Raw genomic sequence first — 26,192 nt, forward strand, 5'->3', positions numbered from 1 at the left:
AACTTATATGTAGCACCACTAGCTGGAATCATCAGGGCTTCGGGATTCCTGCCCGTGTCATACGCGGATGACACACAAATTGTTGTGTCAATCAAAAATGACAGCTCAGATACCGCAGACAAATTTAAAAACTGCATGACACAGGTCAGCCAGTGGATGGAGCAGAACTGCTTAAAACTGAATGGGGACAAAAGCGAGGTCATGTTACTAGGAACAAATGCAGGAATTTGGTCACCAGACTGGTGGCCTGCGGATCTGGGCAACTGTCCGTCACCTGTAACTAAAGTCAAAAACTTAGGCATCATGCTAGATAACAGATGCCCAAACCAGCAAATTAGCATCCACTATGTGGTTTATTCTAAAAATTATCAGGGAACTAGTGCCATATATTCCTCTGGATTCCCGTAAAACTGTAGTGACTACCTTAGCCTTATCAAGACTCGATTACGGGAACGCATTATACGCTGGTATGCAGGCACAACATCTGACCAAACTACAACGCCTGCAGAACTCAGCAGCACGCTTAATCCTAGACATCCCAAGAACGGAACACATATCATACCATCTAGATACCCTACATTGGCTCCCACTGGCAAAACGAATGAGGTTTAAATCACTATGTTTAACATATAAGGCACTCCAGGGCACCGGACCCCTGTTCCTCAGAACCCACCTTAAGTCATACATCCCCACAAGAGAATTACGATCTAGCCAGGCAAAACTTATACAAGTTCCTAGGTTCAAACAGGCAGATGGGGGGGCAGAAGCTTTATACTGCATGCTGCCAAAGATTGGAATCGACTTCCCCTTGCTATCAAGAACTGTACCTCCCTGATGTCATTTAGGAAATCAGTAAAGACATGGCTGTTCAACCTCCATTAAATCCAGCTTTTTGTGACACCAGGACACTGTCTTCTTCTGCAGCGCCAAGACGCCCAAGGGCATACGCGCGCTTTACAAAACCACAAATCAAATCAAATCACACACCCAATCACACACACAGGGGTGCTGGACCAATAGAGCTGGGCACAGGCCCCATCTGGTCCCACTCTGAAGACATCAGTGTTTCAGAAATCCCAGAACTATAGGAGCAACCAGAATTCGTACATTGATAAAAAAAATATATATTTTATAAAAGCACACAAAAACTAAAAACATGAATCGTTAAGAAAGGGTTTAAAATAGAGAACATGCAGAAGGGCGTAAAAAGATGTTCGCTTAGCAAGATAAATAAAATCTACATAAGGCCTTAACATATTATGTAGGTCATCGAACAGTAAAGTGCTCTGACCCACTATCCACCTCCTATAGCGATTAAAAGTAGGCCCACCTCTATAGTAGCTCTACAAGCATATTCCTCTAATGAAATAGCAAGTTATGGCATACAAAAGAATCGAAGCTTAGCAAACACAGCAAATGAAATAAAAGTTTAAATAGCAAAATTTAATCAGGTCACAAACGCATACAATCACAGGTGTACACCAGAATAATAAAAAATAACTGAAAAAGAAAGCATGAACTTGTAAAACAGTATTAGAAAATGAATTGTTTCATAATAGCCATATTGGCTTCTACTCGTACATAACAGTTTACAAACATGCAATGCAGCAGTCTGCGTACCTTTGTAACCACGTGACACAAGTCAACAGTAATATGGTCAAGCATAACTCACAAAGGTTAACCCTCTAGCACATTAAAGAGAAAAAAATTAAGTGGGAAGTAAATTTTAAACAATAAAGGCTATAAAAGCGTACCAACACCACTGCACTAAATGCATACATATTAGGCTGAAGTACAAGATGTTCCAATGGTAAGAGTTTGCTGCCATGAGCATCCCGCTTTCATCATCTCTGTCAATATTTATCTTTGCATAGCTTCAAGCCAGCAATGCACAAGGAAATGAAGAACAGAAAAATAGGCTGGCAACTCAGTAGACGTCCCTGATACCACCCAGCACCACCAGCAAGAATGTCACATTCCCAAAAGCAGACAGACCCATCCAGCTTAAATTGAGCATGTGCAAAACATTATTTTAATTTCACATCCAACTTCAAAAGCACCACACTCAGAGAAAGTCTCCGAACCCCTCCTTCCACACAGTACAGATCAATGTTGTACAGCTGACAATTGGGTTGTGTGGAACGGTAAACTCAAGGGACTCAAAGCTTGGCATTTTTTTTAACTTCACAAAACACAAAACATGCCTAGTAAAAAAAATAGCTTATACTGTCCTTTGCTACAGTGAGAAAATGTTCCAAGCACAGGGTTATGCAGGGAAGTGGGCGGACTACTGCTACTCTAAAACAAACCCTATCCTCTTTTATGCACTAAAGCTCAAAGCTCTACGTTCCACCCCCTCATTGTGTCTCTGAATGTCCATCTAGCCCCCCGCTTCTACACCTGGGTAATCCCTATTGTTGTTGCTGACCTCCCTACCTCTTACATGTTAGGTCCACTCCATTTCCTCCCTCGAACATTCTTCATCACACCTACTACCACAGGGAGAAGGATCTGCTGCTAGTCACCTCAGGATTTCCTGTGACCAGATGTATTTCTCACAGGACAATCTGTAACTTCGCCTTGACCAACAATTATTTGAGAATTTTCGCCATCCCTTTTAGCAGTTCGACAATCAAAACATCTTGCGAGTGAGGAAAAAGATGTAATATGAAATGCCAAATTTTTGGAACAAGGAAACCCATAGTGTCAAAAAGGGACTAAGGTTGGTAGTAATTATTAGAGACAGTGGTCCCTTTAAGTTTGATAATCAAAACATTTGTGGCCAAATTAGCACATTAGAGATTGGCTCTTTATGTCTGAATAGACTATAGCAAGATATTTAATTACATATAATTAAACACACAACAAAATATACAAGGTGAGTGAGCTAAATGTGACAGGGTTGTGGTAATCAACTGATTTCCGTACCACAGGCAAGTGACTTTAAAATTTACTTTTGTAAAGAAAAATATAGATATGCAAAAGTCACAATGAGAAATGTATCTTGTACTCTACATAAATAATGAATTAAAGTATAGAGTTAAGATGCAGGTGTCGACGACGTTTCGATCCCAAGAGAAATTCTGGGATCATCATCAGGACTGAAATATAGTACAAATGCCTGGGAAGTAGCGTGAGTAGGTGTGGGAAAGGGAAGGAGGAAATATTGGAAAAAATAAAAAGGAAGGAGTTTAAACACACAAAGAGGTATAATCACAAACATCCATTAGAAAAATCGAAATTAGTACACTGTGAGATACATGCATTTCTACAACCATGCGCTTGTATCAAGACATGAAAGTACGTAGGGGTGGGGGAATTTAGGAGAAAAATGCTCCAAGGGCTGAAGGGTGAATTGTGTGGTGCTATCAGCTAAGAGTCAGAGTTATATTGTGCATATAAGACCAATGCCAGGGTGAAGCGCCAATTGTGTTATACTATCAGCCAAGAGTCAGAGTTACTATGCTCAAGTAAGACCCAGGGAGGCAGGTAGCTCCCACTGTGATGAATAATAGCATGACAGGTGTGTTGGGACGGAGGTTACGTGTGTGAAGTGAGGGAAAGATATACAAGGTCTAGTTAAAGAAAGAGATAGAGGAGGCACTGAAGAAAAAGGCTTACTCACGATAGGAAGAACCGTGCTTGCTGGGGTCAGCCTCAATACGCAGGAAACAGCCTCCTAAGAGAGAGGGAGGGAGGTAAGTGCAAGGAAAATGGCAGGGTCCTGAAGTGAGAGCAAGAGGACAATTGGCAGCGCTTACCAGTGGTTACTGATCAATTAACAAGGTTAAACAATGGTCGATGACGCGGGAATCCAGTCAGGGTGAGGATCCGGTGTAAAATGGTATCCGTGTAGCACATCCCGCAGCAGGCGATATCAGTGTTAGTAAAAACCGGGAGTCCAGTGTAGGGAGCAGCCTACGGGTATGGAGGACAGACAGGTATAAGAGGGAGCGGTAAATGAGTATAGTCAACGTGTGTGCCGGTGCCGGAGTTGGGGCTTACCGAGATAAGGCAGATGACAGGAATAAGGTTTGTTCAGGCGAGCAGATGTCCTCGATTTGGGCCATAAGTGCGATGCGCTTGGTGGCTAGGAAACAGTGAGGGTGAGAAGGCTTAAGGCTCAAAAAGGAGGGGCGGGTACAGGAAGTGACGTAGAGCTACCAAGACAAGGGAGGTAGCGAACGGATGGGATCAAGGATCAGACGGGGCGGGTGTGGGAAACAGGGTGTGGTAAGCGAAAAGGACTAGAGCGCTCAAGGATGAGTGTGCAAGCAAAAGGGGATAATAGGGCTGGTAAAAAGGTATGTGCTGATTACGAATGACAAGTGATAAATTACGATCCACCAGAATTCGTGAGCCGCAACCAAGTGTGTCAGTGATGCGCCCATACGGCCCCAATTGTGTCACTGTCGAAAAAGATGGGGAAATTTATGGGAAGAGGAGGAGTTGAAGTGAGTAACGATTCGTTGGTGCATGGAGGGTTAAAACAGTATGCCAGGATGGTGCAAGAGGGTTTGATAAAAGGTCTAGACAGGTAAGCCAAAAGGACGACAGAGTAGGGATTAAGTAGCATAGAGAATCATGCAACATTTAATGATATTACTGAGGATGAAATAACTGAATATCAATCTTGCCCCTTGGGAACATTACAGTTGGAGCCATAACAAATGTAGAGGTACACTTAACAATTGCTAGTAGATCACATAGTGTGTAATTCACACAGTGAAGCGGGAAAGTAAATTGTTCATAGGAGGTTAGTTCAGTCATCCATTTGGTTCAGTCCCGTGAGCAGGCTGTCCGTGCGTATGATCCATTTAAGCTCCTCTCTGTTGAGGATGCTGGTGATGTTGGAGTTCCTGGGAGGCATGTGGATCACAGTGATGACTTGCCAACGTAGGTCATCCTCTGTGTGTCCGTGCGCCGAGAAATGTTCAACTATCGGTGCATTGGGAGTTCTATAACAAATTCTACTTCGATGCTGGCAGATTCTAATTCTTACTTTTTGAGTTGTTTGTCCCACATATAGCAGAGTACATGGGCAGGTGATTACATACACAATATTTGCAGTAGTACATTGGAAAAGTTAATCAGAGTGACATCAGTGTTTGTAAAAAGAAATTTCTTGGTGTCCGTCGTGAGATGACACACACTACAACTACTACATTTAAAGTGCCCTACAACTGAGGGCAATCCCCACATTTCCGTGAGGGTGGAGTTGTTCTTCCTATTACCGATGGCAGCCCTAACCAGATGGTCTTTGATACTTTTGCTTTTTTTGAAAGCAAAGAGAGGGTTTTCTAGGTTCAAGTCTTCAGCATTAAGGGTGGGCCAGTGTCTTAAGATGCATTTCCTTACTGGATTGGACACAGGTGAAAATTTAGTCACACCTACAGACTTGGCCCACTGTTCTTGATGTTAGGGCTAAGCAGTGTATTCCTAGGGCAGTACCAAGCTCGTTTAAGGGAGTTTTTAACCAATTTATGCGGATAACTCCTACTGATAAGTTTTTGAGATAACGTTTTAGCCTCAATAAAGTAGTCATCCTTTCAGTAGCAATTTCGTCTAATGCGTAGAAATTGGTAGTAGGGAAGTGAATCTCGTAAGTCTCTGGGGTTGTGACTATTATATGCTAGTAAGGTGTTTTTTTTGGTTGGTTTGCTGTAGAGTGTTGTGTATGGTGTGCCATTGTCTGCAATGATAGATAAGTCCAGGAAGGCTACCTCCTGTTTCCTTTTGGTCAATGTGAAATTGAGGCTGTTGCTGTGCGTGTTTAGCCAGTCAAGGAACTGGAGCAAAGTTTCCTCAGTGCCTTTCCAAATGAGAGAAATATTGTCTATATATCTTTTCCATTCTAATATCCCTGGAAGGAATGCTCTAGACACACTTGGTTGTGGTTCACGAATTCTGGTGGATCGTAATGTATCACTCATCATTCATAATCAGCACGTACCTTTTTAGCGGCCCTATTATCCACTTCCGCTTGCACACTCATCCTTGAGCACGCTAGTCCTTTTCGAATACCACATGCTGTTTCCCACACCCGCCCCAGTCTGATCCTTGATCCCATCCGTTCGCCACCTCCCTTGCCTTGGTAGCTCTACGTCACTTCCTGTACCCGTTCCCCCTTTTTGAGCCTTAAGCCTGCTCACCCTCACTGTTTCCTAGCCACCGAGCGCATCTCACTTACGGCCCACATTGAGGACATCTGCTCGCCTGAACGGATCTTTTTCCTGTCATCTACCTTATCTCAGTAAGCCCTAACTCCGGCACCAGCACACATGTTGACTGTACTTGCTTACCGCTCCCTCTTATCCCTGTCTTTCCTCCATACCCGTAGGCTGCTCCCTACACTAACACTGATATCGCCCGCTGCGGGACGTGCCACACAGATACCATTTTACGCCGGATCCTCGCCTTGACTGGATTCTCACGTCATCAACCATTGTTTAACATTGTTAATTGGCTCATTAACCACTGGTAAACACTGCCAATTGTCCTCTTGCTCTCACTTCAGGTCTCTGCCGTTTCCCTTGCACTTACCTTCCTCCCCCTCTCTTTTGATGCCTGTTTCCCGCTTATTGAGGCTGACCCCAGCAAGCACGGTTCTGCATATCGTGGGTAAGCCTTTTTCCTCCATGCCCCCTCTATCTCTCTCATTAACTAGACCTTGTATATCTTTCCCTCACCTCATGCACATAACCTCCATCCCAACGCGCCTGTCATGTTACTATTATTCACAGTGGGAGCTACCTGCCTCCCTGGGTCTTACTTGCGCATAGTAACTCTGACACTTGGCTGATAGTATCACACAATTTGCGCTTCACCCTGGCATTGGTCTTATATGCGCAATATAGCTCTGACTCTTAGCTGATAGCACAACACAATTCACCCTTCAGCCCTTGGAGCATTTTTCTCCTAAATTCCCCCACCCTTCCGTACATTCATACCTTGATGCAAGCGCGTGGTTGTAGGGATACATGTATCTCACAGTGTACTAATTTCGAGTTTTCTAATGGATGTTTGTGATTATACCTCTTTGTATGTTTAAAGTCCTTCCTTTTCATTGTTTCCCTATTTCCTTCTTCCCCTTCCCGCACCTACACAGGCTATTTCGAAGGCATTTGTTCCATAATTCAGTCCTGATGATGATCCCAGAATTTCTCTTGGGATCGAAACGTCGTCGACACCTGCATCTTAACTCTATACTTTAATTCATTATTTATGTGGAGTACAAGATGCATTTCTCATTGTGACTTTTGCATATCTATATTTTTCTTTATAAAAGTCAGTGTGTGGTACAGAAATCGGCTGATTTCCAATTACCCTGTCACGTTTAACTAAATCGCCTTGTATATTTTGTGTTGTGTTTAATTATATGTAAATAAATATCTTGATATTGTCTATTAAGACATAAACAGAGCCAATCTCTATTGTGATAATTTGGCTACAAATGTTTTGATTATCAAACTTATTGGGACCACTGTCTCTTATAAGTAATATGAAATACCAGCATTCCATTAGGGGCTATGCAGAAGTATAAATGCGCATTTGCATATGTCAAAACTCTTTTGCAGGGTCATAAATCAAATTCATAACTGAATTCCAGGAAAACTCCTAGTTTTTTGCAGCTTCTCAGATGCATTCCTCGACTTCTTTATAAATTACAAAGAGCAGTTAACACAAAACAGAAGTACATTTCTGACTTTTTTGTGAATCTGGTACTTGTTAATTGTAAATCTCACACGCATCCTCCCCAAAGTGAAGATGGCGTTCTCCCCTTATATAAGCAGCGATCTATCCATGAAGAATCGCTCAGACCTCTCCTAAACATAATCAACAACTCGCTCAGGAATGGCATATTTCAATAGTCCCTAAGACATGTCAAGTTTTGCATAAATAACAAAGGTCCGCCTGGACTCTACTAAACTAGCCAACAATTGAACCAACTTCCATATGCCCTGCTTCAGCGACCATATAGAAAATAGAGTAGTAGCCGAGCCACTAAACCATCTCTGTTCCAAACATCTAAAACATAATTATCATCAAAGCATCCAACTTTGCTGCCTCAAACAGACTGCCACTATACAATGTATAGCTACCGTCCTATTCATCACAGATAAAGTAAACAACTACCTCTTCATCCTGTTTGATGGGTCAGCTGATTTTGACACATTTGTTCACAGGCCTATGACCAACATTACACCAACAAGCTTGGAATTCATGGTGGTCTGGTCCACATTCACTCGGGCTGGCCTTCTTTAATTAATTTATTTTTCAATAAGTTTTTAATTTTTCTCACAATGATTAATTCTAATCTTGTCCTCCCCCCTTTTTTGTACACTTCTCTCCATGGACCATAATCAGTAAGTATTCAATGCATTCCGTAATGCTCCTGGAGTATCTTCCTTCGTTTTTCATAAATCTAACACCTGGGCCTTCATTTTTTGGATTGCAGATTTCCTATTCCTATTTCAATATTTATCCATTAGTCCTAATGATGACCCTCAAGCCACCCCAGGTTGAAACTTCGTCGAGGCTTTAGGTTGTGTGAATATAGTATATTCTATCTGTTTTACTGGAGTCTGATTATTTGAGTCCCTCTGACTATACAAATTTGTATATTATATATTGTGGGTGTTGTTCCATTGCAGCCTTGAATTATACACTCAACTTCACCAGCCTATTTTCTCCCACCTTGTAATCAATAGATCTAAAAAGATCAATCAGAGTGCTATTCTTTCAATACTGTCTAATTATATGAGCTTAATACAATTATTTATTCAAGTCGACCAGGTCTCTTCAGCAAATTATTTTCCCTACTGATGTTTTGGCTTTGAAGTATTTGCAATTTTAAATTTATGGTCGATACGGAACCATTGTTTGTGTTACTGTTATTTTACTTTCAAGCACCTTACCAGTGCAAAACATGCCCGTAGATTTTCAATGCTCTGTCTGTAATTCCTCATCTAGCTTCTTAGGAGTGTGGTGGTTGGAATTTTGCCTTTTTATACTGATATGAGTGATGGTGTAACATTCCTCACTAAGAGTATTTTTAGGTCATTAAAATAGCCTCCACATGTAGAATTGTGAAATTCAAGAACTGGGTAGGGGGCTCTGATCTGCATAAGCAGGCTTTCGAAGCAGGGTAGGAGAAGGTTCAACTGCTGAATCATGTGCTACATATGATGGGGTTTGTGTGAGTAGAAGTGCAGCTAACTGGAGGTTTTTGGTAGGTTTGCGGATGCTTATGCATTTGTTGAGGTACCCAGGGCCAATGTTGTGTACGGCCTTGTATGCATGTGTGAGGAGTTTGAAGAGTGTTTGTGAACTGAGAGCCAGTGGAACTCTTTAAGGTTTGGGGTGATGTGAGTTTTAGGCTGGGAGGTTGAGGATGAGCCAGCAACTGAGCTATATGTAATTTGGAGTCTTCTGGTCAATTCAGTGTTGAGTCCCGCATAATGTGTGTCCCCATAGTCTAGCTTGTTGTTGATGAAGGTTTGGATGATGGTTCTATGAGTATTGGTGGAGAACCATAGAAGATCTTCTTGAGCATCTAGAGTATGTGAAAACAGGAGATGGAAACTGTGTTCACTTTGCAGCCATGATGAGTTGGTTGTTAATTACTAATCTGAGGTTCTTTGCGGGTGTTGCCAGGTGGGGTGTTGGTCTGAGTTCAGCTGGCCACAAAGTGGAGTCCCAGAGCAAGATGTCTTTGCCAAAGATTACTACTTCCGCATTGTCTGTGTTGAGCTCGAGGCAGTTGATTTTTATCCATCTGACGACTTTGACCATGCAGGTTATGAAATTGCTCCAGGTGTTTGGCATCTTGTCGTAGCGGGAGAATATGAGCTGGGTGTCATCAGCAAAGGATCGGTTGTTGATTCTGTTGGAGCATAAATCCCAAAATTTACCAGCATCCCAATATTTTTATCACCCCAAAAACTTTCCTCTGGTGGCTCAGCTCCATCGCCCTTGATTGAGCACTAAGAGTTACAACCCTCCTCTATATCAGGCCCAATAAATTAGCAGAGTGTATCAAATAGTGACTAGGAACACTCAATACTTGAGTTCTAGATCGATAAATAGTTAAAGAGTTTAATTACAAAAATCTCAAAATAGGCAGTACAGAGAAATGCAGAAAATGCCATGAAGGCTCAGATACAGAGTACATAGTACTAGGCAGCACAAATAATAAGAGGTATGGACAGAGACCCTAGAGGGAAAGGGAAAACGTGTATCTAATTGGACAGAGTCCTGCACTGAAAAAGAAAATTCTATGGTTTATCCCTGAAACCCAGGGTTTTCATACACATTTTGCGAATGTAATAAGCCCAACTGCAAATTCAGCATGGCATTACTAGCGATAACACATGTTGGTAAAATCAGTATCACAATAGTCATTAAAATTATTTTAGCACTTGTCGATTTCCTAAGGAGAGAATATCTTCCATTAGCTTCCATAGCATTAACGTAGTCTGTAGATGTAGAGCACAATATAAAATATTTCCTGACAGACTCTCATAAATTAGTATGCTAACAAGCCTACACTGGAAATTACAAAGGAAGTATCCTTCAAAATGATACTTTATGAACATAATGGACAAGTTTAACTCACAGTGTCCTGTGCTTAGTGAAAACTGTGAGGAAAGAAGACACAGAGGGGGACATTGATTGGGAGGGGCAGTTAACAGGAGGTAGATGAACAAAAGACCAGATTCCATTTTAATAAAATGGTGGTCTTCAAAAATGTGGCATAACTGATTTTTGTTAATAAATACACTTCTAAGCTTCTAAACAAAATCATTTAAGTGCCAGATCATTAATTCATCAGCTATAACTATATTTATTTAGAAAAACCTGTAACAAGTCCTTATGTGTAGATGATGCTGAGAGAGGGGTCATGGATGCATTGAACAGAATGAGGCTGAGTGAGGGAGCTTCTGGGACTTCGTAGATGAGATTGATGCAGTGGCGTAGCTAGAGATTCTGGCGCCCGGGGCTATCCCTCAGATTGCCGCCCATGGAGCAGAGGTGCTGTGTGCCCAACACTAACCTCACTATCCCTAAATATATGATGTAAGGGCTTTAGAATATAGACAAGTGTGCCTGTGCAAAAAGTGCATGAAATAGCTAAGATTGGGTCATAAATTCAAAGCTGTTCTGAACAGGGGCCCCAAAATACGTTCGTCCCCGGGCCCCCATAATCCTTAAGAAGTCCCTGTTCCTTTTTGTTTTGCTCTGACCAGAAGGGGTAACAGTATGCTTTCATTTGGAAGTGCTTCTAGTCAACCACTGCCAGGGAATAAGTATGCTGGGTACACTACGGCCCCCCGCGGCGGGATGCCTGGCTTTCACCTTGGGGAAGCCAGGACGGGTTCCCAAGGCAAGCGCCGAGATGCCTACGGGTAATCGAGCGCTATATAAGAACGCATAATAATAATAATAATAATAATAATGTTATGGGGTTATCGTGACCTCTGAATGTTTTTCTGGTTTTCTTGGCCTCCTGTAGGGGTGTTATGTGATCTACATTATTTTTTGTAGGAGGAATCCATAAAATACCTGTCCAGAAAAGCGGTACTCATATGTCTCTCCTGTAGGGAGAATGTGAAAGGTCACCATATGATTTTAACAAGTGTATCACATCTCTAATATTACCACCAGTGACTACTACCCACCTGCACTGATGGTTATAGTCCCATGCCGGAGCATGTAACATCCACTGTTATCACCTGAGTAAATATAAATATTCCACATTAGTTTCCACCTCGAATCTACATTGCTTTTCAAAGCATCCATCCCATAACTGATCCACCGTGTCACTCACCGAGTCTTAATTGACTTGAAGAAATGGAAGATTGTGACAACTAAATCAACACATCATGACAATTAAACAACTGCCCATATTCTCGTGAATTCTGATCAAAATCTCTACAAGTAGCCTACAGTGCTCTTCTAAGCCATCTCACCCTGGTCTCAGAAAGGACAGTGTTGGTCCAGCCATGACCTGTGTGCTCTTATTAAAGGCAACCCCAATAATGCAGTAAAAACACATGCGGTGACTCGAAATAGGGGAAAGTTGGGAAAATATGATTATCTAGTCGCCTCTAGAAGTGGAGAATCTACAGGTAGAGAAGATGGTGAGGGTGGTGGGGGGGCACCTCAGTAGACAGACACAGTTTTCCACACGAAGCTTCCAGACAGGACCCTTGTGCATAGGCTCACACATGGCTGCACACAGTTATCCTGAGCTCGCTTCTACAAGTGGGCAGGACGCGCGCTACCTGGGACTTCAGTAACAGACAAGGACTCCAGATAAGATCAACACATCCCAGGTGTGTTCATGACCCAACATTGTTTCCAGGGTCAGACCCCACACAGTAACCCATGTTTCTAAGGACGGGGTAAACACCTAAAGGGAAGGGCCCTGCTACCATCACGGGGTCCCCAAACTGTAGGGTGCTAGGTATTTCGGTTCTGGTTCCGGATAGCACCCCTGTCCTCTTTGATAAGAGGGCAAATGAGAATATCACGGCTCTGCAGTCTAAGGAGGAGGTCCTTTTACAATCCCCTGGGTTCTGGTTCTGTGGACCATCCGTTGTCTGAGATTTACCGGAGGGGGGAGGGGCATGCACTTCTGTTCTCACTGGGAGTCCATAACAGTCTTTGGAATATGTGGGAAACACCCCCAGCCAAAGAGATGCAGAGGGAATATTGAATCTGCTCGCAAATGGTGCAGATACAATCTGTACACCCCCAGCACCCCACTGGGCTATATTCACTAAAAACAACACTATTGATTCCTCTAATGAGCCCTATTTATGAAACACGTGAATTTCAATAAACACCATGGAAAACATGTGCCTCGAGGCAGTGAACGCCCCTGCCCTACAGAAATCCGATTCCACCCTGGACCACCCCCACATTTATTTTTTAGATATTAGCAAGCTGGGCATTTGCTGGCCAGTTTTCCACGCTCCGACAGACCCACAAGCAACTACAAACGCTGAGGCGGCAAATATCATAGTCACAGAAATTCAAAGACTGTACCTACGTACCACAATACGGGCCTTGCGCGCCTCCGTTCAATTGCCTGCACTGCTGCACATATGTACATCTTCGAAGGGGAGCTGAGAGAGCTCGTTGGAGTATTTCCCCTCTGACCTCGGTGACCCGGTGCACTTGCACTTCAAACGGGGTCGCAATTGCGCGCGCAGAAATGGTGGCAAGATGCGGCGGCCTTTATAATTTATTTGGGGACGCTGACACTACTGTAATGACTGACAGTAGTGTCAGTGAGTGTCCCCAAATAAATTATAAAGCCCGCCACCCCTAAAATATTGCCGCATGGGGTGGACCGCCCCCACCGTCCCCCCCTAGCTACGCCCCTGGATTGATGGTCTCAGAGAAGAAGAGGGTGAGGCTGACAGACTGAGTGCAGCGTATCAGGAAGGAGCAAATCCAACAAAGTGCAGGACCTTGGATGCCAGCTTCGTGCAGTCATTGGATAAGGGTGGGTCAAAAGGCTGTGGAAAAGTTCCAGTAGGATGAGAATGTGATGCAGTCATGGGAACTGGGTAGGTCGAAGGCTAAGAAATTATCTAGTAGGATGAGGGCTGCAGTGTCACCTCTGTCCATGCTCATTGCAATGTCATCTGTGGCAGCAATGAGAGCTGTCTATGTACTGTTATTGGGCCTGAATCTGGATTAAGTGGTGTTGAGGAGGTGGTTATCACTGAGGAAGGAGGCTAGGTATTTGTTTATCATCTTTTCCGGGTAGGGTAGCAGGGAGATAGGCCAGTAGTTGGCTAGTTTATTCAGGTCTTCTGAGGGTTTCTTGATGAGGGTGAGTACTGAGGCATGTTGTCAGGCATTCAGGTAAGAGGCTCTGATGATTGGGTCAATCAGGATCAGGATGAGTGGTGTGTTGATGGGGTCCAGTCCTTTGATGAAGATGTGGTGAGGGCAGGGGTCCTAGGATGCGCCAGAGTATTCGGACTGCATGGGTGTTGCGGTTTCTTGAGTGGTGATGGTGGGCCAAGAGGTTTGCCTGCCTAGTGCAATATCAAAATAATAAAACAGACATTATAAACCTACAAATAATACATACAGAAATAGTGTTTCTGCTGCCATTCTTTACCGTTGGGCAGTTGCAGCCCACAGGAAACCATACTTATATTGTTTGTAGACGGGTCAGCCACTTTTACCCTTAATAGTGTCAATCATATGTATTTGTGTATGTAGGTACTGCTGGAAGCAGTCAAGCACAATTGTGTCCTTTTTTATGTTTGATCATAGAAGCACAGATACATTTTAAGGCTTGGCATTGGCATGTAGCAAAGTGTTTGCAATTTCTTTTCGCTGTGTACATGGTTTTTCCTTTCCATACAACATTCTTCAGTATCATATAGTATTTTACAGTTTTTGTTCTGTGGGGGTCTGCCACATCGATTGGTTATTTTTGCATCATATATTATGTGTCGTAGTTGATTTGGAATAATCCCGGCCCACAGATATACCTCCATCAAAAAATTGTTGTCCAGAGATTTTCATTTTTGCTTGTGGTTTTTGATCATTAGAGAAGTAATTTAGATTGGGTAGACATTGCTGATCCAGGCCAAAGTTTTCTGGGCACCGTTTTTTAAAATGACGGCTGTGTTGCAGTGATGATGTAATATTTCAGGAACCACAAGACCTATATACTTCATTTTGGTGTCAAAACATAGGTTTTGGGGCTCAAGCAGTCTTATAGAGACAGAGTATAACTCCTCAGAGCAACCGTTCTGCCATTTTCCAAAATGGCAGCTATAATAGAGGAAGAAGACAACATATATAAAAATTAAACAAATAATAATGTTTTTTCATCCTTTTATGTAAACACCAAACAATGTTTATGATCTAAATATGAAACAAAATATGTCTATCACTCTTGTTTTAGACACATTTTCATATTTCACTTTATTTATTTGTTTTGGCAGTTGTTCATGGTACATTTGCAGAATGTTGAACATTTGAGAAGAGCATATCAAAAGGGACACCTTTTTGTAGCACAGGTTTTGAAAGTACATGTACGTGTAAGTTCTGTGGGTAGAGGCTTTAGAAATTTAGTAGGTTTTAGCACCTCATCAAAATCTTCCCAACCAAATTCATAAGGATCTTACTCTACATATGCATAATCCAAAACATTTACACATCTTCTTATCAAGTAGAACACTCTTTTAATGTGTCCATGCGCAGAATATGACATTGGTGTAAGGTCACTTAGCAGGACCGATCTCATGAACTCACTGTACAGAAGATCGTCAAATGTGTGACATTCAGTACTTGTTTTCTACGCATGCGCAATGTATTTTCTACATCTTTAAAGTCACATTCTTCTTCTATCCCAGCAAATCAATTTAGAAACTTCAAAGTTTCAGCATGTAAAGTTCCAAACTTTGTTCCAATTTTGCTCATAGTGTCATCACCAGTGAGAATCTAAGAAGCACAAGAATAACATCTGTGCCATTTACAGTACAATGACCTGATTAGAACCATTTCAAACAGCCCACTCAACATTTGGCACAACACGAAGGTCAGTTTCCTCCAATTTGTTGTTGAGTTCCTGAATGATATGGCCCATAACTTTAGAATATACATCTGCTCGTACCCACTCCTCATTGACAATCATTCCACTTGCAATGATTGGAAATTCAGTGTTCTCTGAAGCATCAGCAATGTTTTGGCATCTTGTTCGATATTGATGACCAGAATCTTTCAAATTGCACAGGTATAGGTGTCAAATCTTTGATGTAGGCAAAGTCAATTGTTCCGCTTGTAGACATTCATCTGAGTCTCTCACTTTCTTTGATAAATAGTTCAAGATAACTGTCAAAGAAAATGTGCAGTTCTTGCAAGGTGCACTCTGACTTTGATATCTGTAGAACAGTCTGAACAACCTCACTGAAGTTTTCCATTGATCAAATCTTGACCATTCGCAATTGTGACATGTAGACCACAATAACAGCAGTTTTCAATGAGGACACCTTTTCAAACTGAAATTCTTCAGGTAAAAGTCTGTTTTTGAGATTGTGCTTCACTGGTTTGGTTGTAGCATCTCTATCAAATAATGTGTTTGCTGGAAGAAGGTCATGTGGAAGAATGTCCTTGATAAATAATTCACCCCTCACTTTTGCTACATCCATCTCTCTATGTGTCTGTAAAAGTTGTTTTTTTGTTACCTTTTTTGTAGTGGCTGGTTGGACCGAACACTTACTGTAGCAATTAAAGCATGAAAGTTTAGCTTTAGTGATTATGTCAAACAGCTTTTTCTCTTTCAATTCAAATATCTCCTGCTTCAGTTCCTCCTATAGTTTTGATCCATGTTCCAGCACATCTAGTAGATGTGTCTATATTGCATGGTAATGAAATTGTGTAGCCGCACAGGCTAAGTAACATCAAAGGGGTTTCCTTGCTCCTGCATGTTTATTAAAATGTTCGTCTCTCTTTCCCACAAGTTTGTGGTGAGGAACTGTTTCATATTTGCCTATTCATTTTTAATTTGTTATCTCTCTGTAAACAATGTAAATAGAAAGGACTTCATGGTGAACTAGCTTCCATGCAGCAACATATTCACTTTTATGTGTCTGATCAACAATTCCCTTGGAGCTTTCCTCGGATTTCTGGATCATCTGTTCCAGTTTCACATCTGGAGCCACAGCATTGAACCATGCCTCTCCGTCTTTAATCACAAAATGTCTTTGGATGAATTTTCTGTAGACTCTTTCCAAATACCAAGACCCATGTCACAGGTAGTTTATGCAATTGATTTCACAAAACACATTAATCAATGGCTCTACAGTCTTCATGTGCAGCTCCCAATCAACTTCCCGATCAGCATGTACCAAGTATTTCGTAGAGTTATCATCTGTAAAACATTTCCCCAGTACTTGAAATGTTCAGCAGCATGTATCAAGTATTTCGTAGAGCTATCATGTGTAAAACATTTCCCCAGTACTTGAAATGTTCAGATTTGTCTTCACTTGCTTTGACAAACTCTACAAACATAGTTTTTCACATCTTCTGGTGTTGAACTGAGTGTACTGAACATGCCTGGCATTGCATTATTTCTTTTGAATGAAGTGTACCCTGTGCCTTGTTCACTTCTCAGATAAGATTAGCAAAAAACACATTTCTAATTCTTGTTACAGAAAGCATTCCAACCCAATGTTGTTATTGCCTCATATATGATGAGCGTACCCTGCAACAACCAAACATTATGAGAACTGCTCAATCCTGAATATACAGTTTTGCTTCCAAAGATTTCAGCCTCAATAAGTGCATCATCTATGCCACGTCCACTGAGATTACTTTCTACATCCCACAATGCAAATTTTGTCCCACAAAAACTCCCATCATAGGATAAAGATTATCAAATTCTACTGGACTGCTCATAAAAATGTCAGCTACAATACGAAAAGCACCTTCTTTGCAGAACATTTGCAGAACAGGCTTGTTTTCAAGCTGAGCATGCACATTTTGGAATTTTTTAGAGCTGTGTACACTGTTGCGTAGTTTGTGACTGGAGATAGTATTACTGGTAAAAACCCAACATTATTCATGGGACGTTATTCTGGGAGATCAGAGCATGAATTCCAACCCATGCAGAAACTGACTTTTTTTTCATCCTTGAGTCTGCACCGATAAAGAGCTATGATACATTCAGTTAAATCAGCTTTGCGAACTGCAGCATCAGGTAGAAGACGATCCATGTCCTCCCAGTCTCCTTTCTGGAGGACTGGGATATGTTGTTCACTTGTAGTGACTCTGAACACGTTGGCAAGGCAGTTGGGTTATAGGTTTGCAGCTTTGTTTGTTTATGCCTACAGCTGACACTTCTTGTTTTCCAGCAGCTACTTCATTGGTACAGTGTCACCTTGGTAGTATCATTTGTGCTGGATGTTCCAGAGAAATAAGAGCTGTCTTCAAAATCAAAATGATCAAGAGCAGCAGTTTTCTAATAAAGTGACTTGGAAGGGGTGTGCTATTGGATTCAAAAGATTTTAAAACATGAGCTGCTAACAAGTTTCTGCTCCTTCTTATTTCATTATAACTTGTTGATACTCTAATCCTATTTGTTGAATTGATTACCTCTCTACTATTGCACTTGTCATCGATTGCTTGAGCAATCATCATGTGTAGCAGAGTTTTCTTTCTGCAGAGTTGTAATTTATAAAACATGATATGGAAAAAGCAGTACATTTGCACAGCATAAGCCTGTCGGTACACCAGATTGTCTTTCACTTCGCTTATATCTACAAAGCCATATCAATGTTGTCTGCTTCTGCTCCGAACTCAAGAAAAATAGTTTGTAACAGTTTTGCTTTGCTGATATTAAACAATAATGTAAAAATTGTTAAGACAGCATATGGCATTCTTCTTGACTCCCATGATTTGCGGAGTTCTGGGGTGTCACACGATTTGTCAGTAAGTCCGAATATTAAAATCTTTCAGAATGTCGCTTAAAATGGTTCCTGCTGATTTTACTGCATCCTGTGATCCTATTTTGGCAGAAAGAACTTCAGGAGTCAAATAAGCTGAGAACAGCATAAGCATCTCATTCTGTTTGTTGGACTGACAAAAATGAATTTTGTCATTGTACATTCTCACCAGAAAAATTCTTAATTTCATTATTATGGATCAATACAGTTTCATCAAAGTTGACCATTATTTCTCTGACCTCACTGAGTGTTAACCCATAGCCAGCACTCAAGAGTGGCTTTAAAACTTCATTTGCTTTTTCAAAGAGTGCAAACTTAACTGATGGATGTCGGTTACGTTGCTGCTTGGAGCTCATTGTACATTCATATTTTCGAATGTATGCACACATGCAGTGTGGGTGCACATAGAGATCTGCTGCAAATACATTCACCTCGCTGTTTAGATCAGCTACTTGCCTGAAAATGTCATCATGGAAGAAACTAGCTGCAGATAAAAATGTGTTTACCCTTGGTAACTCACAAACCCTTTACTTTATTCTTTTGTCAATCCCTTTGGCCCTTCTTCTGGCTAAACCAAAGATAACACATTGGAGATCCTCTGCTTTCGGATCAGTTGCTGAAGGTAGACGAGGGGACGCTATCGATCTTCTAAATGGATGGGCATTGGGTTTGTTTGTCATTGTTTTCTCAGAAGACTCTGATTCTTGTTGTGATTCACTGTTTTCTGCTACTTTTTGACTAATTGTTTCCATTTTAAATTGTATACTACTAATAGCACTTGTTGTTACAATTATAATATATTTGATCTTCTTCACCCATCAGTTTCAATCTTTTGTGAAATTCATCGTCCCATATTTCTGCAGCATTTCAATCTCTATTCTGTCCAGCCACAGTTCATTTTAGCTTTTCTTTCGGATTAGTTTGCCATGTGACACATTTTTCTTTGTTGAAGGAGTCCTCAGATTTTGTAGTTAGCAACACTCCGTCAGAAGGTAAAGATCCTCTGCTATCACCTGCTTCACTAATTTGTACCAATTTGAATTAATGGGAAACCTGAAACAAAAACATTATTAAAATAAATTACCAATATGATGGCTAAAACACATCATTATAGAGCTGCAATTTTAGAAAATGGCCAAAGGGTTGTTCTGGGGAGTTATTTTCTGTCTCTACAAGACTACTGACCCCCAAAATCTATGCTTTAACACCAAAATGAAGTATGTAGGTCTCATGGTTCCTCAAATATTCATCATCACTGCAACACAAAAAAACACCCAGAAAAATTTGGCCTGGAATAGCATTGTCTACCCAAGCTAAAGTACTTCTTTAATGATACAAAAACACAAATGAAAATCTCTGGACAACATTTTTTTTTTTACAGAAGGATATCAAGTGGCCTGGACTGCAAGGAGTGTGTAGTGATTCTACATCACTTTTATAGTGTGACCTAACAAATGTGCTTGCACAGTGCACATGCACAATGATTTCCACTAATAACACTCTCAAGTCCCGTTGTTTTCTTCATCACTATGTGCCAATGGGTTCGCTTCAAATCCTGCTAGACATTGGTTTCTATAGCAGCCTTTCTGTGGCCTATGAACATGTTCTCAATTTTCATGTAATGATTTTAACTGATAACACTTTATAGGCCTGTCACGTAATTTACTGATATTTACCTACAAGCTTGCCTTCGCATGTTAATGAAGCTGATTTTAAAGAAGATTTTTGAATGACCTAATAAATGTGTTCTCCCAATGTACATGATTTCTGCTAACAGCACTTTCCAGCCCTGTTACAATCTTTGCTCATATGTACCTAAGGGCTTGCTTTCATAATAATCATATTCTTACAGAGCGCACAGTGATTTTATATTTGGTCACTCATCTACCAGTTAGCTTGTTAGCTTTTAAATCATTTGTTGGATAATATGTCACCAAGCAAATCACTGACATTTCATTCTCAAGGCTGAATCAACCATTGGATAAGTATGGATAGGCCAACTCAAGAGGACCACAACACCAGCCAACCAGGCCTAATTTAGATTTCATGTATCAAAAGCAAATTATCAGCAAGGGACTTATTTTACAATCTCCTAGACAGCGTAGGGGATCTCTATTGAAAAGAATTTCAGATCCTAACTGTAGGCATCAGTTGCTGTATTATATTCAAATATCCAATTATTCAGGACAGAGCAAAAGTCACAGTAAAAGGCTACCACACTAGCCAAAAAATAAAGATAAAAAGAGGCAACACAAGGAAATTATGTATCAAAATTGTTATTATTTTGAAGCGGTTATAAGGGTTCTTCATCAGTAGTTAGAGTAAAACATAATAAACAATTCTAATGTACAAGGAATACATTAATTTGTCCAACAGTACAGTAGAATACGTCCAAACTGTTGCATATGGTGCAATGACTACTACTGGATTTGAGGTAAGTCACTGAACGCAAGATGTCAGTAGTGGCAGAAGTGGAGGTGAAGGTCGACGTTTCGGTCTTAACAAGATAAATCACAAGACCATCATCAGGAAGAATTGTTAAATATGTGCCGATGACCCTTGAGAACGAGGGCCTGCTTTAACCAACTGTCACAATTAGGAGGTTTCGTTTGTAGCAGGTTCTCACTGAAAGGCTTTACTGAAATTTCAGGGTCGAATTACTTGGTCTTTAAATCACCGTTATACTCATGAGAGATCTTGGAGATATTAGTTTGTCGTTTTGTCAAAGTCGAAAGAGACGTGCTTCACTCTCCGTGACTCTGCTACAAACGAAACCTCCTAATTGTGACAGTTAGTTAAAGCAGGCCCTCGTTCTCAAGGGTCATAGGCACATATTTAACAATTCATCCTGATGATGGTCTTGTGATTTATCTTGTTAAGACCGAAACGTTGACCTTCACGTCCACTTATGCCACTACTGACATCTTGCTTTCAGTGACTTACCTCAAATCCAGTAGTAGTCATTGCATCATATGCAACAGTTTGGACGTATTCTACTGTACTGTTGGACAAATTAATGTATTCCTTGTACATTAGAATTGTTTATTATGTTTTACTCTAACTACTGATGAAGAACCCTTATAACTGCTTCAAAATAATAACAATTTTGATACATAATTTCCTTGTGTTGCCTCTTTTTATCTTTATTTTTTGGCTAGTGTGGTAGCCTTTTACTGTGACTTTTGCTCTGTCCTGAATAATTGGACATTTGAATATAATACAGCAACTGATGCCTACAGTTAGGATCTGAAATTCTTTTCAATAGAGATCCCCTACGCTGTCTATGAGATTGTAAAATAAATCCCTTGCTGGTAATTTGCTTTTGATACAGTATCTGCCCAAGCCCGCAAGGGTATATTGGGTTACCCACCCCGTCTTTACTAATTTAGATTTCAGGCAGCCCTAACAAAAATCACTTACAGAAACATTTATAATCAGAAGGAACTGTGCTATTGCATGGAAATATGCTGTAATATCTTTCTGCACCACTTGTACATTTAAAATTCAAGGCTGAATTTTGACTTTGATATATAACTTTTTCCTACAGTAACAGCAAACTCCTGGTTTGATCATGTGAAAGGATGGTATGAGCACAGCAACGAGTTCAATATTCTATTTCTTGTGTATGAAGAAATGGTTAAGGTAAGATTTGACAGTCCAGTACAATAGAGCTATCAATGTGCAGTCTGATGTTTAAATAGTTGCTGAGATGGTATGTAATTTCATTAGTGAGCATTGGCAACACACTTACGATTGTCCTTTGTACACCTTAACTCACCATCTCATTTTTAACACTCTGAATGTGTTGCTCTGGGTAAAAGAAAGATTGCCTTATTACTTTACAATGATGAGCTAAATACAATTGACATTTGTTCTGCAGTGTTCCATGCTGTCATTCCTAAAATTGCTACATCTACATCCATCCTAAAATTGTTTCTCCACATTGCTGCCCATTTTCTATAATTCATAGGTAATGTGAAACAATTTGATGATGTTTGTTGACAAATCATTTCTTACTGATATTTATTTCTACCTATACCTCCATGATCCTCACCGCACTCTTACAGTTTACAGGTATAAATGGGCACTCACATGACAACAATTTACTTACAATTACTGAGGTAGAGTGATTGGTGTACTAAAAGTGAGGTCTGAAAGGATCTCTTAAGTTAGAGAAGACAGTCCACAGAACAGGGAGGACGGAAGGGTCAGTAAGGAAACTGTGACTAAAGCGTTACCGAAGGGAAGTATCTTGTTCATCTGATGAAGATTTCTAGCCACAGATTCCTTATGTTACAATAGATATCAAAACAACATCCCTCCGTGGAGGTGGGTCTGCAGATTTGTTCAGGCTAAGAAGTCCCAGAGGATCAAACTGGCAAAGTGCCCATCTGCCAGACCTGCCTGTCGAGGCAGAGGTGTTTCTCAAACATGTGTAGCAATGACCAAATAGCTGCCTGATAGATGTCCAGGATTGGCTTTCCTGTAGCTAATGCAGCAGTTGTAGCTGTAGTTCTGGTGAGCTTATACGCCCTAGGGGGCTGTTTCTTGGCCATTGTGCCGCAGATCTTAATGCAGAGAATGATTCATCAGGATAAGGTTCTTCTTTGAATTGCCTTCCCTTTCTTTTTCCCTCCAATCCAACAAAGAGTTTATCATCCACCATGAAATCTTTGGCATGAGCAATTGTTAACAATATTGCTTTTTTTGGATCCAGGTGGTGGAGTCTCTCCTCTTCCTTAGAAAGATGAGGAAGGGCAAAAAAGGGAAGCAGGGTTATATTTTGCCTAAGGTAATTAGGTGTCACTAGCTTTTGATGAAAAGGATGTCTGAGTCCTTGGAACGAGTTTCTCTGGGGAAAATTAAATGTATGTAGGGTTAATGGAAAGTGCGTGTAACTCACTAACCCATCTAGTAGATGTTATCATCACAAGGAAGGCAGTCTTTACTGTTGGGAGCCTAAGGGGGCAGCCTTGAATTGCCTTAAAAGGTGACACATGAGAAAATTGGCATAATCAAGGGTCCAGGAGAAAACATATGTTGCAAGCCTTTAAGGGCCCCAGTCAGAACAGGTGACTTAAACAGGCAAGGGTAATCCAGCAGCCATATGAAAGCGGAAATGGCAGACAGATATCCTTTCACAGTGCTCATAGCAAAGTCTTGCCAGGCCAGGGATAAAATAAAGAAGAGGACTTCGGACAAGGGAGCAGGCAGAGGGTCAACAGACTTGAACTCACACCACAACACAAACTTGTCCAATCGGCAGGTGTAGACGATTTTGGTAAAGGAAAAACTTTGCTGCCAGAAATACAACACATACCTTTGGAGTGAGATCAAAACTCTCAACTGTCACCACTCAATCAATCTGAAGCATGAAGGTGGAGCGTGGTCAGGCTCAGGTGTAGTTCTCTGCTGTGTTGCTGTGCTAGAAGTCCTCTCAAATGGAAAACTTAACTTGAGGACAGATATTCAAATGGAGTTTTGTATACCACACTCTATGTGTCCAGTCTGGAGCCACTAGGCTGACTTGGGCCTGGTCATTCTTGATCTTATTGAGAACTCTGGACAGGAATGGTCTCTGCGGAAATGCATACAGAAGACCTGAGCTCCACTCGAGGTGAAATGCGTCATCGAGTGAAAGCCGCCTTGGAAACTCTAGCTTGCAAAAGTGCTGACACTGCGCATTCTCGGTGGTCGCAAATAGATCCATCCAAGGGTTTCCCTAATTTCGGACCAGACCTTGCACCACCTCCGGATGAAGATGGCATTTGTGATCTTCTAGGCATTGACACTTGAGTTTGTCCGCTCTGATGTTCAGAAAACCCTCCAGGTATTTATCCACCAGGGAAATGCCCTGACTTTCCAGCCATGTCCACAGACGCAAGGCCTGTTGACAAAGGGTCTATGAACCTACGCCCCCCTGTTTGTTGCAGTACCATACGGTGGTGGAGAAGGCTGGAAACAGTTGAATTAGCCTTCCCTTGATCGAAGGAAGAAAGGCTTTCAACCCAACTAGAAGGGCTCTAAATTCCAACAGATTGATGTAGAGCTGAGACAATGCCGATGACCAGAGTCCTCTGATCTTCATCTCCCATATAGGGCAACCGCAGTCCTGGAGTGACACATCTGTCACCCCTGTGAGCTCTAGGTGAGGAAGAGAGAACGATGCCTGCCATTGACTCATTTGTGTTCTGTGAGCCACCATTGCAGGTCTTTTTCCAGTTCCCTCTGATATCTTGAAAAGTTCGGAGAGATTTCCCTGATGCTGTACCCATTGGGTCTTCGAGTCCCACTACAGAGACCGCATATGCTAATGGACATGTTTTACCAATAAAATGCGAGGAAGAGAGGAAACCCAGCAGCCTCAGAGTATTTCCCACCAAAATCCAGGATAGCCGCAGAAACATCAGAATCATAGCCCGAATATCCTGAACTAGCTGTTCTGGAGGATAAGCTCAAAACCGCACTGTATCTAGAACAGCTCCGATGTAAAGGAGCGACTGAGTGGAACTTAGGTGTGACTTTGGTATATTGATAGTTAACCCAAGCGAATGCAGGAGGTACGTGCAGTCTGTAGGTGAGAGTCGACTGCCTAGGGTGAGCCTGCCGTCAATAGCCGATCAACTGAAACCCCAGAGGTCCAGGGATATGCTGCAAACACCGCCATCACCTTGGTAAACAGCCAGTGTTCACTAGTAAGGCTGAAGGTAAACATTGGAATTGATAATGCTCCTGGCCCACCGTGAACCACAGGTAACATCTGTGGGCAGGCAGGACAAATATGTGGAAAAATGCATCCTAAAAGCACAAAACTCCAGTCCAGTATCCAGTTTCGAGGGCAAATAAGACCTGAGCTAGGGAAAACATCTTGAATTGTTCCTTTTTCAAGAAGTAATTGACAGGGTGGAGATCTAAGATAGGACTGAGGCCTCCATCCTTCTTTAGCATCAGAAAGTAGAGGGAATACCAACCATGACCTATTTCTGAGGCTGGCACCCTCTCAATGGCTCCTTTGGCTAGAAGGGCTAATACTTCCTGTTGCAAGAGTGCAAAGTGGCCATGTCAGCCGATCTGGGGATGGAGGGAGTGGTAGCAGGGTTTGTTGGAACGGGAGGCGTAAATCCGTTGGACAAACTGAAGGACCCATTTTTCCAATGTTATGTCCCTCCACTGGTGCAGATGGTGCTGTATTCTACTGTCAACTGGGTGCCTGTAGGAAGGTGGAATCTGACTGCATGGTTACCCCCACTTTTTTGCTGGTGTTTTGCTGGTTGTCAACTTAGTCTGGCTGGGATCATGCTATTGAGGACTCCAGCCTAGCTGCTTTCTCCTCTAAATTGATAGCATGTACTTTAGGTACACTCCAGATTGGATTCTGGGGTACCTTTATATGTCCCTAGTATATGGTATACTATGGACCTAGGGCATAGATACCCCAGAGGCCTCCCAGGTGCTGCAGCAGGTATTGTGCCACCCCTGAGAGACCACTCAAATTGACACCACAGGTCTGCTACTGCAACCTGTCCAAGGTGGTGCATGCACCCCTTACTTAGATATAGGTTCACTTTATCTACCTTATATTACTGCACATAATAACCTATCAGTCAGCCCTATGGCAGACCTTATTAATCCTGAAGGCAGAGTGCTGGGTTTTATGTGAGATGGTGTCCATGCATGAGCCGAGCCCCTCTGCAGGCTTCGGAATCTATT

At 41.6% G+C, this 26,192-nt stretch overlaps 1 protein-coding gene across 1 annotated transcript in view; it reads left to right on the top strand.

The window, feature by feature from the left end:
* Positions 1-26,192, top strand: part of LOC144761580 (amine sulfotransferase-like) — a 290,526-nt gene that overhangs the window by 160,686 nt on the left and 103,648 nt on the right. The window contains exon 5 of the mRNA XM_078646879.1: positions 22,030-22,124. Within this exon, the coding sequence (XP_078503005.1) occupies positions 22,030-22,124 (95 nt within the window). The remainder of the gene's footprint in view (positions 1-22,029; positions 22,125-26,192) is intronic.

Source organism: Lissotriton helveticus, chromosome 6 (assembly GCF_964261635.1).
Source record: "Lissotriton helveticus chromosome 6, aLisHel1.1, whole genome shotgun sequence".
Lineage (NCBI taxonomy): Eukaryota > Metazoa > Chordata > Amphibia > Caudata > Salamandridae > Lissotriton > Lissotriton helveticus.